The sequence below is a fragment of the Anas platyrhynchos genome, chromosome 3, assembly GCF_047663525.1.
Source record: "Anas platyrhynchos isolate ZD024472 breed Pekin duck chromosome 3, IASCAAS_PekinDuck_T2T, whole genome shotgun sequence".
NCBI lineage: Eukaryota > Metazoa > Chordata > Aves > Anseriformes > Anatidae > Anas > Anas platyrhynchos.
Genome location: NC_092589.1, coordinates 35,484,336 through 35,500,634, shown reverse-complemented (window position 1 = coordinate 35,500,634; position 16,299 = coordinate 35,484,336). Strand labels below are relative to the sequence as shown.

General features: G+C 51.6%; 1 protein-coding gene across 1 annotated transcript; it reads left to right on the top strand.

Annotated features, from left to right (window-relative positions):
• Positions 1-9: 9 nt before the first annotated feature.
• Positions 10-16,287, top strand: AARS2 (alanyl-tRNA synthetase 2, mitochondrial). The gene is made up of 22 exons (XM_027454008.3): positions 10-213; positions 328-516; positions 1,175-1,320; positions 1,931-2,125; positions 2,490-2,634; positions 3,040-3,185; positions 3,492-3,600; positions 4,215-4,253; positions 4,965-5,076; positions 5,691-5,818; positions 6,511-6,661; positions 8,414-8,583; positions 9,448-9,561; positions 9,965-10,105; positions 10,374-10,511; positions 10,902-11,011; positions 12,224-12,332; positions 13,784-13,906; positions 14,242-14,352; positions 15,164-15,247; positions 15,358-15,468; positions 15,752-16,287. The coding sequence occupies exons 1-22, from the start codon at positions 49-51 to the stop codon at positions 15,914-15,916; spliced, it is 2,901 nt and encodes a 966-aa protein (XP_027309809.3). The 5' UTR covers positions 10-48; the 3' UTR covers positions 15,917-16,287.
• Positions 16,288-16,299: the final 12 nt, after the last annotated feature.

The following is a 16,299-nucleotide window of genomic DNA, read 5'->3' as shown; positions in this document are numbered from 1 at the left end:
CCCTGCCCCTGCCATGGCGCCCTTCCTGTTTCCGCCCCTCGCCCTAAGATGGCGGCGGGCGGCCGCCTGCCCTCAGCGCTGCCCGCAGCCCGGGTCCGCGCCGCCTTTCTGAGCTTCTTCCAGCAGCAGCACGGCCACCGCCGCCTGCCCTCCGCCCCCGTGCGGCCCCGCGGGGACCCCAGCCTCCTCTTCGTCAATGCGGGCATGAACCAGGTGCGCCACAGCCCGCCCCGTCCCCTCCGGGTGGCAGCGCTGACTGCACCCCCCCCCCCACCCCCTCCTCTCCCCTTCCCTTCCATCTCTCTCTCTTTCCCCGTTATCTCGCAGTTTAAGCCCATTTTCCTGGGCACGGCGCACCCCCGCAGCGAGCTGTCGCGGTACCGGCGGGTGGTGAACAGCCAGAAGTGTGTGCGCGCCGGGGGCAAGCACAACGACCTGGAGGACGTGGGCCGGGACGGCTGCCATCACACCTTCTTCGAGATGCTGGGCAACTGGTCCTTCGGGGACTACTTCAAGGTGAGGCCGGGACGCAGCTCTGCCGGCTGCTGCAGGCCTGAAAAATAAATTTATTTGCGCTAGGTGGCATGGCAAGCGGCATATTCCTCCTTGGCAGCCCTATGGTTGGAGGGCGGCGTGCTGGAGCACTGGGTGTTCCCGCAGAGAGCTCGTTTCTCTCAAAATACTCAGCCTTTAAAAGCTTCAGTGTGTACAAAGCAAAGTTCTCCAGGTGAACGCCACTGTTGACCCTTCGTGTGGGTTAAGAGAGGTTTCCAGTTCGCCTGGTGCTTTTTGCTGTAAAGGTGGGAAAAGGGAAGAAGGACGAAAGATGCTAGTAGTTTTGCTCGCAAATACGATTTGCCTTGGGAAGAAATAACCAGCTAAGTAAACAGGAATGTTAAATAAACTGAAACGGTTATGGTGGTAAACAGGTGAGTGTCGGCCACGCTGAGATCCTGAAGGTCTCCCAGTAATTTAGGAATGTCACGTTTACGTGATAGAGATGAGCTGTGTCGCTTGTCTGACCATCATGCTGCTCTCCGAACACACTTTAAAATCACAAAATGAGAGTGGCTGAAATGTGCTTCTTTGGCATCTGACTCCCGTCCTGAAGAACCTTCTGTCTCACTCCACACCTTGAATTCCTGTGCTACCCCTGTGTCCCTTATCTGCTCAGGAGGAAGCATGCAGCATGGCCTGGGAGCTCTTGACGGAGGTCTACGAGATCCCCAAAGATCGTCTCTACGTCACGTACTTTGGCGGAGACTCCTCACTGGGGCTGAGCGCTGACGAGGAGTGCAGGGACGTATGGCTCCAGCTGGGGTGAGTGTGTTAGAGAAAAGGTCCTGAGCAGCAGGTACTGACGTTCCACCCTCCGTAGCCTCTCATTTGCTCTTTAGTTGATGGGAAGCAAATGCAGGAGTCAAAAACTGGGTTTTAAACACGTCTAGTTTCTGCTTTGTTTGGGCTGCTAAAAGTCTGAGCACCCTGGGGCACTTCACCTTTAAGCTGCTGCTCAGATGCTGTCAGTTTGGGGCCATACACCCAAGCCTGTCTGACCTAGGTGAAGCGCTTGAAGAATGTCTTTGTCCTTTCCTTCCATCCTGATCACATCTTAGCTCTGCTAGATTTTTTTCCAAGGAGAGAAGTGGCCCCACTGACCTGGTGGAGCGCCTGTCTCCATCAGCAGGAGCCAGATTCAGTTTGCTAGCTATTCGGAGCAGTGACTAGGGTCCTGTTTGGTTTGGGCCAGTCTGTTCCTGCTAAGGAGCATAATTCTGCAGGAACTGAAGAAAACAAGTGTTAATGTGTTTGGATAGGGAGTTGCAACAGTCAGAAAGGATCCCTTCTTCCAGATTTCCCTGATACATAGGCTACTGTGTGCTTTTCATGCATGCCCCAGCACTGCCACTTCTGTTGTCTGCCTTTCCAGGGTGCCTGCCAGTCGCGTGCTGCCTTTTCCATTGAAGGACAACTTCTGGGAGATGGGTGACACAGGTCCCTGCGGTCCCTGCACAGAGATCCACTACGACCACGTGGGTGGTGGCAGAAATGCTGCAGCACTGGTGAACCAGGGCAGCCCTGACGTGGTGGAGATCTGGAACCTGGTCTTCATGCAATATAACAGGTACCAGGCGCTTTGACTAAGCTCCAGAGCCTTTCCCCTTCATATAACATCAGAACTGTATGTGTATGTCCTCAGACATCTCAGAGAAAACCTGAGAATAAGGAGAAGGCCTGGGGCCCCTGTTGAAGGAAGCCCCTTTTCTGCATGTCACAGTGTACCTGACTATCTGACCCTTAGAGCCTGGCTGCCTGGCAGTGCCAAGGCAGGCTGCTGTTAGTCTCATCCCTGAGCATCTTTCTGTTGGGTCACCTCCTGTTTCCATCCCCCATCACTCTCCCAGTCTCTGTGATTCACCTGCACCTTTTCTTTGCCCCTGACCTGACCCTTGGTTCTCTTTTGCCTTTTTTTCCTGGCTCGCTGACAGAGAGGTGGAAGGGAATTTGCTTCCCTTGCCTCAGCACCATGTGGATACAGGAATGGGCTTGGAAAGGCTGGTGGCCGTTCTGCAGAACAAACGCTCCAACTACGACACGGATCTCTTCACACCCATCTTGGACGCCATTCACAAGGTGACAGTGCTCCTGCTCAGAGTTACAGCTAAGAAAAAGCTCCTCGAGTGCAGACTGCCTGGTACCATAGTACAGCCTTCTCTACACGTGGTACCGTGCTGTATTTTGAGAGGGGAGGTTTGTCTGGCCAGGCCCACGGCAGCATCTAAGGGAGCTGAGGGAAAATTCCACTGGTATATCAGCACTGCCAGTTCATTTTTCCTTCAAGTTTTCCTAAATTCCTCAGGGCCAAGGCATTGGCTGGCCAGTCTGTAATGTTCTGTAAGGATTTAATGAGTACATCCTAGATGCACAAAGTAGTTGAGAAGCATGATGTCAAGCGTAGCTGGCTGCCTCTAGGATTGCAACTTTTCCTTCTGCAGCCATTCAGCCGTGCTGATCTGTCTCTCCCCTTTTTGTTTTTAGGGCTGTGGCGCGCCCAGGTACCAGGGTCTGATCGGGGATGCTGACGCTGGGCGTGTGAATATGGCCTACCGCGTAGTGGCAGATCACGTGAGGACGTTGTGCGTGTGCATCACTGATGGCATCTACCCAGGCCTCTCCGGAGCAGAGTAAGGATGTGTGGAAATGGCACAGTGTGGTGGGAATTAGGTCCAGAAGGGAACGTGAGCAGGTAGGGGAGTGGTTCTGGTGTGAGCCAAAGTAAGGGGTGCCCCCTGTCTTTGGGGAGACAGGAAGGTGAGAGCCTGGAGGAGGTTCAGACCTGCAATAACTCATCCTTGGGTAGGCGTAGAGCGCGTGGAGCAGCTCTTTGGCAATAGGTCAGGCTCGAGAGGGGCTGCACGTGGGGTGTGCTGGATGCGGGAGCTGAGCAGGGATGCTCATGTGCTGCCCGGGACATTCTGCCCTGCTTTCAGACTGGTGCTGCGTCGGATCCTGCGCCGGGCTGTCCGCTTCTGCTCTGAAGTCCTTCGCGCTCCACCTGGGCTCTTGGCTTCCCTCGTGCCTACTGTAGTGCAAGTGCTGGTGAGTAAAAACTGCTGCACTGGGGAAGGATTGATCACATGTCCTATTCAGCCCCGTGTTCCGTTCCTGTACGCCATCAGGAGGCAATCTGGGATGGAAAGGAGCTCCAGGAGGGGATGCGTGGTGCTGTGCATTGCAACAATAAAAATCTCTTGTCTCCTGATCGTTTCTGATGGGGGAATAGGGGCCATGGGGTGCCTAAAGGGGCCAGTGCTAACAGTCAGCGTGAGTGTGTAAGTGTATGCAAGGGCACGCTTCTTTCCTGAGGGCAGCAGCTTCCAAGCTGTCATATCTGGTTAAAGCCTTCTGAAATCGGTCCCCGTGGTTACTAACAGCATCCTAAATGGCAGGGCTTGCTTCCCATTGTGAACTGACGCATTTGCCACAGAGATGCTTTGCAGGGGCTGGCAGAGGAGGGTCATGGGGAGGTAGCCAGGAGACAGCAGCTCTAAGTCCAGGTGTGATTCTCCTGCTGTGATGCTGTCGTTGAGGCTGTGCGCTGGGGCTCCCTTCACATTTACGTGCCTGAAAAACCTCTATAATGGTTGTGACACTGTGAGATCTCCTGAGGAAGCTGCTGAGGATGTTATCTCTAACTGAGGCTCACTTCACAGGGCGATGCCTACCCAGAGCTGAGGAAGAGCACAGACCAGGTGAGTGATGTGAAAACCCCTGGAGAGAAACCCCTTTTCTTATTGTCTTTGGGAGACACAGCTCTCAGAGGCAGAAGGCAGCCCTGTCTCGGGACTTAGCTGATGGAATTTCCCTAGCTGGGTTCTTGTGGGTAGGCCTTGATGTGAGGGGAGCACATCTGCATCGTGGGCACTGCCTGGACACGAAAATCTGTGGCAGATTTCTTTGTGGGAGCTCTATTAAATCCTTAGCAGGGACGCCTTGTTCTAATATCAGGCAGGCATTGCTCTGAAAAAGCTAGGGCAGCTCTTTTGCTGAATCCAAGTACGGCCTGTCCTAGCTCGGGTACCCTTTGTCCAAAGTGGCTTGGGGATTTAGGGCTAGTCCCTCCTGGCTTCAGCTGACAGCAGCTGTGACAAGCAATTTCTCTGGCTGTTCCAGCCATGCAACTGTAATTGGGTCACGGGTAACAAATGGATGACAAGGAGCATTTGTCAGCATCCAGCCTTCCCCAGGTGGATGGTCAATATTTCCGTAACAGGAACGGTGATCGGAGTCGCAGTGACTTTGGCGCTGTTTAATAGCGCGCCGGAGCCACGTTGTGATGGCTGCTTACAGAACAAGAGGGCTGGTTCAAGCAGACAGCACCAATTATACACCCGCTTGGGCTGAGCTGAGCTGGGGAGCTCCCTGAGGTGTTCTGGCCAACTCTTTTTCTGCTCCTTGGGCAGGTCATGAATATCATCAACGAGAATGAAGCTGCTTTCCTGTCCTCCCTCGAGCGGGGGAGGCGCGTCATTGAGCGGACAGTGCAGCAGATGCAGCCCTCCACAAATTTCCCAGGTGAGTCTCCTCCCTCAGCCAAGCTGCACTTAAAGCTGGTTTGATCCATGTCATGGCCAGCATTTAAGTCAAAACTCTTTTGGACTTGAAGGTCTTTGAAGGTCCCTTCCAACTGAACTATTCTGTTCTTGTGAGTGTCTGTCTGCTTCCCCCACATGCCCTCAAGAACATTCCAGCCCTGGGCACTCCAATGCCAAATTTAAAAGTAGATACTGCTCCTTTCTCCAGGTCTTGATCGTTTCCTAGAGCATCATTCTCACGACAGACTAGGTACTGGGAAAGTCAGAAGCATTCTGTTGCTGCTTTATTTACTGACGAAATGGGTCTTTACAAGATGTAGCCAAAAGGAGGACCCACCCGGAGCAGCTGCCTATCTAGCTGTGCTGCGCTGAATTTTGACAGGATGTGGCTTTGGGGCACCGCTAACATTTAGTCCTGTACGAAAAGAACTGCGTGGCTTCTCTTCCCTTCCCCATTATCAGTGCAGTTGCACACAGTAAAAGTGAACTTGGCTGCCAAAGCACACATGAGATTAGTCTCATCCAAGCAACTTTGGAGATGACTTTGCATTCCATGTTCACGTGGAGTTCATGTGCTTCTTTTTTGTCCTACAGCCGATGTAGCCTGGTCTCTCTATGGGAATTTGGGGTTTCCTCTGGATCTGATTGACTTGATGCTTGAAGAAAAGGGAATCCGTTTGGATTCTGATGCTTTCAATGAACTTGTTCTGGAGGATGCGAAGGTAAGAGAGGCTCTCCTCATGAGGATAATTCAGAGCCTGTGCTTTCCTGTGGTAATGGAGGCAGAATTCCTTTCACTGCTCCTCAGATGCACCACAGGGCCACGTGCTTTTTCCCTGGAGTGGAAGCGGGTCTGAAACAGTAGCTGGGTCATACTGACTTCATCTGTGGGTGTGGGACTGAGGAGTACTGGCTGGTGATCCCTGTCAGATCAGTAGCAGTGTTTTACGATACTGGCTGGAGTGGCAGTTGTAGAATTACACGCATTAGGGGTGACCTCTGGCAGTCGTGTAGTCCAACGCTCCACGCAAAGCAGAGCCAGCGTAGACAGCCCAAACAGCAAGTGATTTGTGAAGAGCTGACGTAATCCTTTCAGCCTCTGTAGTGCTGGAAGACTCGCACTGCCCACCTTGCGCAGTAATCAGATCAAGGCTGTGCTCTTCTAGGCTTTAATGGCCTGGAAGTTCCAAAGCTATGCAGCAAGCTGGGCTGTGTTAGCAGTTGCTTGCCCCTATGGGTGGTGTTGAGTGCTTGTGGGGCTGGAAGGAATGGGTTTGGTTTAGCATCAGCACAGACATAAAGGAGTCATTTCCAGGAAGGTAAAAGCAGTTGCTTCTAGCCATAACACTCCAGTTACTGGGGAATCCAATCCCCTGGGTACCTCCCTTCTAACCCTGCCTTTGCTCTCCTGCAGCGGAAGGCTGAGGGCGTGCAGGCAGGACAGCTGGAGGGCACAGATATGCACCTGGATGTGCACTCGCTGGCTCAGCTGCGGAATGACAACGTGCCTGCTACTGATGACTCTCCGAAATACTCCTACAAGCTTGGGCAGCACGGGCAGTACGGTAAGTGGCCATGTCCTGTATGTAGGACAAACTCTGCCTAAGGGTGCAGGAATCCCTCATCAGACTGCTTTTACTGGCCTGGTGCACGCAGGAGGACAGGGATCTTGTGGTTCAAACCTGTCCACTTCACTTCTACATCCCTTCTTTGCCCCTATACTTTTTTCAAAGGTATTTGCTGTTCTGGTGGTGTGTCCCCAGGAAAGCTCAGGCTAGTGACAAGGCTGTGAGATCTGGGTTGGTATTACTGTGCTGAAGCAGTGACTTGATTTCTGCCAGAGGTGAGTCTGTCCCCAACAATCAGGCTCCTGAATGTGAGTGCTAGGGAGAATGAAGATTAGGCCAGTTGAGGTAGCTGCTTAAAGCCAGGGACTTGCTATTTCCTTGGCAGGCCACTAGATGACAGTGCAGGCTTTTTGTCGTTTGGGCTAACTGGGGTTGCTGATGCTCCAGGGGAAGCATAAAGCTAAACCACAGAGAGTAAGAGGTGATGTGGCTGTCACAAACAATTAGATCGCTGTGTACAGCCAGCTCCATCTTACCCAGAGTGCTGGTGGCAACCCACAGTAAGTGAAAAGTGAGGCAGTTCTAACTACAAGTACTACAGCAAGAGCACAGTGAAGGAAAATTAGCCCATCATAGGCATTGGCTGAAATTTCCAAGCTAGTATTATCCCACCTTCTCAGTCACTGAATCATGGAGTAATTCAGGTTAGAGGGGACTTCTGGATGTCCCATCTCTTGATGAAGAAAAGATCTGCTTCGCAGTCAGATCAGGCTGCTCAGGGCCTTCTCCGGGTAAGTTTTCAGTATCTTTAAGGATGAAGATACCCCTGCCTCTCTGGTCCCTGTTCCAGTTCTTTATCACGGTGTGAAGTTTTTTTCCTTATGTACAACCAGAATTTCCCCAGCTCTAGACATAGTGTCACAAATGCCACACAGAGGTGAATAACCACTTTCTTTGGCCTGCTGACTACGTTTGCATTCACACAGCCCAGCAGGTAGCGGTCTTCTTGCTGCAGGGGCACCGTGCTGACTTTATGTTCAACTGTCCTTGAGAACCTGAAGGTTTCTCTCAGTCCATTTCTGCAGCCTGCCAGATCCCTCTGAAAAGCAGCCGGGCTCGTCAGTGTATTGTCTGGTCCTGGCCACTTGCTGCCAGACACAAGCAGGATGAGCGTACATCCCCTCCTGTCATGGATTGTTGTTAATGAAGCTGTTGAAAGGCATTGGCCCTAATATCAGCCTACAAGTAGCTCTGCTAGTAACTGAATGTCAGCTGAACTTGGAAACTTTGAGCAGTTTTCTGTGGGGCCCAGCTATCTGGCCTGCATTTGGCTTCAAGAATGCTCAGGCAGAGCGTGTCAGAAGCTTGCTAAGTCAAGGCACGTGACTTTGCTGCCTTCCCTTGTCCACCAAGCCAGTCATCTCTGTCAAAGGCAGTCAGGCTGGCCAAGCACACAGCATAGCATGATAGAGCTGTGTCTGTGCCACATCTTGCTCTGTCAGACTCACATGGACCCTGTCTGGTTAGCTACTACCCGGCAAGTGCCTCACTGGGTAAATGAGGGGTGGCTTGCTTCCAGATAACAGATCCTTTGTCTTTTCTGCCAATAGCTGTTCCTATCCTACAAAGACAAGTGCCAGCTTTCATTATAGGATGGGTGTTGGCAGGGTTGGCATGTGGTGCCCCCTTTCATGGTGTGATCTGCCAGGGTGCTCACACTGATTGCTGCCATCTTCTTCCCCTTGGCAGAGTTCAGCCCGTGCCAGGCCACCGTCCTGATGCTGTACAGAGATCAGTCTCTCCAGAAGGAGGTTGGGGCAGGGCAGCGCTGTGGTGTCATCTTGGACAGGACTAACTTTTATGCAGAGCAGGGTGGGCAAGCCTCTGACCAAGGCTACCTGATACGCTTAGGACAGCAGGTGAGAGACTTTTTGCTGCCTGAACCCAAGGCAGTCCTGGATATCGAGGCCAGGCAGACCTCCCCAAATGATGAGCTACTTTGCTGTATTAATTAGCAGGCTGCTAGCTCTTGACAGCATCCTTGGCTTTGTGTTGGGGCTGGTGGGGTGAGGAAGAAGCAGCACTAACCTCGTGGAGGTGGACCTGCTGCTCTGGTTGTCTCTCTTGGCCTTTTGCAATTTCTTCTTGCTGGGGATGATGGGGAACTCTTCAGTGTGCTGTGTTCTTCACAAGTAGGGTGGCATCTGCCTCTGCAGCGAGTTCTTTCTACACTGACAGAGAGAAAGCTTTGACTCTTAGAAAGCTTTTCTAAGAAGAAGGGGTGCAGCTTTTTCTCCCTCCCATGTTCCAGCTCCTGACAGTCACCTTTGGGCAACGATGCTGCCTTTTTAGCCTTGCAGAATGTGATAGTGCCTTGCTTAGCATGTCTCCCCAAGATGAAAGGGGGATCAAGTTTTTCTTGCCAACCTTGTGAAGCAGAAGAGGCACCGTGGATGCCTGATGCAGGTGCCTTGGCAGCTGCTGTCCAATTTCTCTTGGACAGACATCCCCGCTAGGAAAATTCATTAGCACAGTTGGCATTGTTGCCCCTCCACTGCAAACTGGCAGCCTCGACCTGTTATGCAGTGAGTGGCTGGCTGCAAGGAAGGGCTGAGGCTTGCTGGTTATGCTGGCTGGAAGCTTGCCTCTGCTTTTCACGCCCCATTGCTGTCGCTTTGGGACCAACAGGGGTTGTGTTTCCCAGTAGGATCAAGCAGATGTGTAGAACGGGTCTTTGGATGTTCCCTGTGCCATAACTCATCTTTCTGTGTCTCTCTGTTCAGGACATCCTTTTCCCTGTGGAGTCAGTTCATCTCTGTGGTGGTTACGTGGTGCATGAGGTCACTGCTGTGGAAACCCTGCGTGCTGGAGATCAAGTTCAGCTTTTCGTGGATGAGGTAATAACTCAGTGCTCTTAACCCTTTTCCAGCCTTTCTTTGAAAGTCTTTTAATGCCGTGAGTAACCTGGGCACAGCAGCGGTTCCTTGAGTTCCTGAGACTTCTTTATTGCAGTGGGAAGGAGGACTCACAAGTGAGTTTGTCTGTAGTCTTCTATGAGCTACAGGTCTGTCCAGAAGCGTTCAGCCTACCCTTGCTGTTTTACAGAGGCAATCCCATGGGGAAAAGAAGTGAGATCTGCCCTCTGACATAAATTCATCCAGTAGCTGTGCTACCTGTTTTTCTGTCACCATCACCCCCTATCCCCTTGCATGCAGCCTTTCACTTCCCTCCTTACGCCATTCTCTGCTCCCCCAGGCTGTGCAGAAGCAGCCCACCAGGGGAAATTGTCTGTGCTTTCAGGCCCGACGGCTGGCCTGCATGACCAACCACACCGCTACCCACCTGCTGAACTTTGCGCTCCGCCACGTCCTGGGTGACAGGACGGAGCAGCGAGGGTCCCACGTGACAGCAGAGCGGCTGCGCTTCGACTTCGATATCCAGGTGACTCTGGATTCGTGTCTCCTTGCTTCTCAGCAGTACCAGCACCCCGGTACTGGCCTCTCTTCGGGGATTTTTCTCCTCTCGCTGTAGTCACTTCTATAGAGAGGTGGGAGGGTCGTGATGCTCGCTATTCCCTTTTACAAGCAGGGAAGGTGAGTCATGGGGAAAGTGGTGTGTCCAAGCTGAGTTGTCTGTGAGCCCAGAGTTCTCCCTCCTTTGTTCTGTGCCTTTTGGGAGGCTTCTCCTGAAGGCTGATTTGGTTCCTCAGGGTCCTGTGACTGTGGAGCAGCTGCAGCGAGTTGAGCAGGTGGTCCAGGATGTGATCAAACGAAATGAGGCTGTGCATATGGCTGAGGTTCCCCTTGCGCTGGCAAGAAGAGTTCAGGGACTTCGTGCTATGGATGAGGTATGACAGGAACATAGGGTGTGTTTCTCTGAGCCTGCTCCTTCAGCAGGAATCATCTGGGCCATAAGAGAAGTTGAAGCAACAGGTTTCTGTAGGGGAAATGACTCTCAAAACTCAGGAGGGAAAATGGGATAAGATCTCAGGAGCACTGTTTTGTGATATGTGGCGACTGGTGGTGCATAGGCTTTCTGCTCATTTATCTGGACCTACAGCGTATGGTGTCAGCCCATTGTTTCTCCCATGGTGGCTGTTTGTGGGGGAGCAGCAGAGCTGCCCCTAACTCTGGGGGTGCTTTAGAAGAGGGGTAAGGTAAGGCAGGGACCTGAAGCTGCCTGTAAGTGCCCCTGAAGGACTGCATGGTTAGCTGCTGATCCCTGTCTCCTCTGTCAGGAGTATCCAGACCCGGTGAGGATAGTGTCCCTCGGGGTTCCTGTGGAAACTGTGCTGACCTGTGACTCTGAGGCTGCAAGGCAGACCTCTGTGGAGCTCTGCTGTGGGACGTAAGTGTCTTTTACCTACGGTCAGACGGTGTGTTTGTGTGCAGACTGTGTCCTTCTGATTTTCTTGAGCTGCTTCCCCGCCCTGACCCGGGGATCAGCCTGTGTGAGGATCCTTGTATGCTCTGCAAGGTTTGTGTGTGAGCACCAGTGGCTGAGGTAAAGGCATAATTCCAAGTCCCACTCTCTGATCCCTCGTGACTGGGTTTCCTCATCTGAGATGGGCGCAGAGTAGGCTGGTTGTAGAGAAATTTGGTTAGAAATACCAAAACGTTAACGAAATGCAAAGCATTTTACCTTGTTTCACACTTTGAAGCCCGCCTGGAAGCTGCAGGGCTCCAGCAGTGTGAGCAGGGTACGTGTCCTCTCATGCTAAACAGAGCTAGGGAGCTTTGGTTTTGGGGTTGCAGGAGGGCAGGAAACCCAACATGACACTCTGTGATGGTTGTCAGAACTAGGGGCCAGTCTGATTATTTTAATTATTTTAGCCCTTTTAGCGCTAATGAGAGTAAAAGAAGAGTTAATAATCTTAGGACAGTGATAACGTGAAAACAAAAAGGAACAAATTGGCCTTTGAGCCGATACAGCTGGAAATGAGCAAGTTTCTAGTCATGAGAACATTCATGTGGGAGGAGTGGGACAAGAAACTGCAGGGGAGTGGAGATGATCAATTCTAGCGAAGCTGTCTGAAATGATTACTTGTGGTAACAGAGAACCTGAGACGCTGTGGTTGTTTTCCTTCTTGGCTATTCAACATTGGATATGAAAGGGGAAAGTCATCGGTGCCCTCTGTCTGCATGGCTGCAATGTGTCTGGAGATGACTGGCCTTTCTGCGAGCTGGTCTGACAAAGGAGTGGGGGAGTTGAAGGAAAAAATTGTTTTCTGCAAGCTTCAGCAGTGGCTGAGTAGCAAGGGAAAAATTCCAATCCGTCCTACTGCTGAAAGAAAGGAAAGCAAGGCAGAACTTGGCTCTTAGGTACGTTTGGCAGCAGCCTGCTGAGCTGGTGGCACAGAGGTTCTTCTGGAGTAGCCTCAGCGCTGCTGTCTCTTGCCTGACCAGGTGCCACCAGGATTTTAGGGATGGAAAGGACTGAAGCTGTTGGGACTGGGGAGGGGCTGCTCTACTCAAGATATGTCTGAAATGGAAGTAGGCTCCCTGATTTCTGGTCCCAGAGAGCAACTTGTTTCTTTCCTGTTCTCCGTCAACTTTGCAGGCACCTTCTCCAAACAGGAGCTATGGAGGACCTGGCCATCGTCAGCGAGCGCCAGCTTGTGAAAGGGGTTAGCCGTGTCATTGCAGTCACAGGGAGACAGGCCAAGCAGGTAAGAAAGTGGTACTGAGATTTCAGATGCACCCAATTTTACAGGTTCCTGCTTAGACAAGCAGATTCCCTCTGCTGGAGCCTCCCTGCTACACCTGATCTTATTTCCTTCTTTACCCTGGGGCCAGCTCTGCTGCTGTACCTCACTCTTCACATCCATTCCCCCTTGTCCCACACTCCTGTCTCCATGACCTTCATTCCTCCCTTCAGACCCCCCTTTTCCAAGATAGGAACTTGGCACAAAATATCAGGAAGCCTCTGGAATAGAAATTTCAGTCTCCAGGTAGGTATTTAAAGGTGTGATCCTTTGTGCTTTGCTTCTACCTCCTACCTATCACAGTTGGATTTGTACTTTATGATTACAGGGCTCTGTCCTCGTTCTTACAGCCTTTTGGCTTCTTTCTTTAGTCTCTTTCTTGCCAAGGTGTAGTTCTGGTCTGATAAGGTCTTTATAAGAAGCAATCAACCTATTAGTGTGTCTGTGAGATCTCTGTTCTTGAGTATCTGGAAGCGCCAGGGGCCATGCACCCTGACTGCTTCCTTAAAGGCTGCAGACAGAGGAGAGTGACCCGCTGCCATCACAACTGGGAAAACTGGAAGCAAAGCTCCCCCCTCAAATCTGTTGCTTTTTGGCTGGCTGTGTCCCATGCACAGCTGTGTTCCCACCAGTTTGTCTTGATGCAGACGAATGATAAGCTGCAGGGCACATCCTGAGGAGCCCCCGGGAGGAGCTGTGGATGTGTTATTCAGACAAAGGAGACTGCAGGCAGGGGGGAGTAACGTGGAACAAGGAATGGGTATTTAGCTAGGCAGAATAGTTCTTTCTGCCCCCAGGTTTTCCTATATTGTCTCTGCTTTTCTGGTGTATAATCTCCCAGGACCATCACGAGCACAAAGATCTGGCAGGGCAGAAATGGTCCAAACACTAAAGATTTTCACTGGTGGCAAAAAGCTTGTATTAGCTTTTTATTATTAATAGTAGCGTTGGTGTTGGCAAAAGCAATAAGAAATGCACCAAGACCAGCTGAACTCATCCTCAGGGAAACGTCAGCTGATGAGGTTTCTTTAATCTTGGTTTAGTGTTTCTTCAGTCTTTGTGTTTAACTTCAGTTAGTTTCAAGAGTGCGCTTGCTAATGCACTAAAAAGTAAATGGGTGCCCGAGTTTTTTGCATTGAAATCATGATGGTTGGGTGTGAGATACTGAGGATATATAATGAGGTGACAGCTTGGTCCTGTGGGTGTGAACCTCTAGCACTGGTTGCAAATGTAGGGAGGAGCTGTGCATTGCAGTCTCATGGGGACAATCGTTTTTAAAGCCTATCTGTAGGTGTCTTCCCTCTGGTTGCTGAGCAGCACTTCAGTGGTTATGACCCTGCCACCTCCCCACGTCCTCCGTCCCTGCTCCTTCTTTCTGTTGGCGCACCTGAAGTGTTTTCTCTCCCTCTCTGCAGGCCCGAGAGGTAGGCCAGTGCTTGGCTGTGGAAGTGGACTCCGTCTCCATACGGATGAAGCAGAGGAGCAGTTCTGTTGCTGAGATGCAGAACCTCTCCAAAGAAGTGGGCCAGCTGACCAAAGTAAGGATTACTTTCCTGTACAGAAGGATCCTGGCGTAGGCTCTCCTGAGGTCCCCAGTAGGCTCACGTTTTACCCTGTGGTCAATAGCAAGGAGAAGTTGCTACTTGCTGGTGCCTCGTTGGTCACAAAGATTTCAACCAGAGTCTAGGTGCCTTTGTTGCCAGAGGGAATATGAGAGGAGGAAGTGGTGGGGAGGGTAAAGCAGCGAAAAAGGGTTTCCAGGCTTCTCCCCAGGCTTTAGATGCCCAGCTGAAAAATCTTCTGTCCTCCCAGAGAACGAGTAGTTGATTTGTAGGTACTATTCAGTGTCTTTACACAGCAAATTGTCTTGCAGGTGGTGGCTAGCACTGCAATGCCCCAGTGGCAAAGGAAAGAACTACAGACCATCCTCAAAGCGCTGCAGCGAACTGCCAACACAGCCATCAAGAAACTGGAGATGCAGCAGGTACTGTGGCAGCAGCACGCTCCCTGCAGCCTGCTGGTAGCAGTGAACCTGGTGTCTTTGGCACAGTTCACAGCAACTCAGTGACTGGGGTCCCCTCAGAAGGCAAGGGAAAGCAGGTACAGTCACATGCAGTACAGCACAAGCCCTCTGTTGGGTTGATTTCACTGGCATTAACCAGGGCTGAAGGACTGACTGGTTTTGGCACACCCAAATGCCCACAGCTCCCTCTCTCTGAGGATAGAGAACCCCCTATCAGTGCTTTTATCAAACAGCAACAGGCACGTAGGCATTGCCGCCTCCTTAATATGTGGAGAAGATAAAGTGGCCCTGAAAATGAGCTTTACAAGGTCCTGCAGTAGGAGAGTGGCCAGACAGAGCCTTTCTCTCAGCCACATGGATGTTGCTCTGCTTCCCCGCTGCATTTGTCTTGCTAATTTACATGATTACGTTAAAAGCCCTTAGGAAATGCTTATTGGTGACTTAATATTCTCAGTAAGATCTATCCTGTCCTTAAAGTAGCAGCATCGTGCTACAAGATCCTGCCTGAGATGTGGCAATGAGTAGGCAGAGGAAAGAGGCTGAGAACAGCGTGGGTCTCTGTCCCGCTTTTGAAAGGGGTTCATCTCTTTGGGGTTGTACATGCTGAGATTTTAGTCTGACAGCCTTACTTTGATCTCAGCTAGCATATACCTCTCCTCTACCCCACAGAGCAGTACTTTCACTCCCCATGTACGTGTTACATGCACATATACCCATCCTGCTCACCCGTGCCACCTGTAGCCCCTCAAGTGCTGTGTGTTTCCTCCTCCAGGCTGAAGAGAAGGTACAAAGCCTGCTAACAAAGCACTGCAACCAACCTGTCATCATAGACACTGTCCCAGCTGACTCCCTGTCTGTGAGTAAACCATGTTGTGTGTTGGTCCAGCAGTCAAGGAGAGCTGTAGGCCATGTTTTCTGCTGCACCCCACTCTCCAGCCTGACCCCTCCTCTCCCTGCTTCTCCTAGATCCTGATGAAGGTAGTGAACCAGCTGTGTGACAAGTCTCCAGGCACATCAGTCCTGCTGCTCAGCCCTCAGGCTTCTGGAGAGGTGCTCTGTGCCTGCCAGGTGTCCAAGGTAAGCAGAACCCTGGCAGAGTCACAGGGAACCTGCCTGCAAAAAGAGACTGGGGCTGACTGCTCAGTAAGTCCCAGATGAGTTTTTTTTGTGGGATTCTACCCAATGTTGCTGGTTAATCTTGCTGGGGTAGGACCTGAGATGACCATACTGGGACCAGATGAGCTTTCAGCCTTTGCTGGGCACAGATAACACTCTATCCTCCAGGTCATGTCCACCTTCCTTCACTAAACTGTGGAGTGCTCCGCATCCCAAGCCACTCTGCTCTGTGTCTCTTCCCCAGGACTGCATCCCAGTGTTCTCTGCTGCTGACTGGGCCATGGCTGTCTGTACGCAGATGGAGGGCAAGGCAGGAGGCTCTCCTGTCGTCGCTAAGGGCAGTGGAAATGCCAAAGGCATTCAGGGAGCCCTGACTACTGCGCTGGAGTTTGCTCGGAGTAAACTCTGAAATAACTGTGGAGCTTTGGTGGCAGGACAGCTGCATGCCCCCCAATGCAAGGTGCGTGGATACTTGATCCAGAGCACGCGTTAGACTTTGATCTGAGAGGATTAGCAGCTCCCACACTGAATATTGCTGTAAATGCTGCGCTGGAGCACTCAGCTTCTGGCTATCAGGGATGAGCAGAGTCTGCTCCTGATACCACCGACAGAATAATGCTGCCTGTTCTCAGCATGGGTGTTTGGGGATAGATCCTCAGAAAGTTCCAACTTCTTCTGGAACAGCGCAGTTCTTGCTACAAGACTGGCACTGGGAAGCTCTGTGAGAGCATGGGGGGATGGCACAGTGTTATCCCAACACTATTAAATGGCCGAGAATGTTTGATCTCCTGT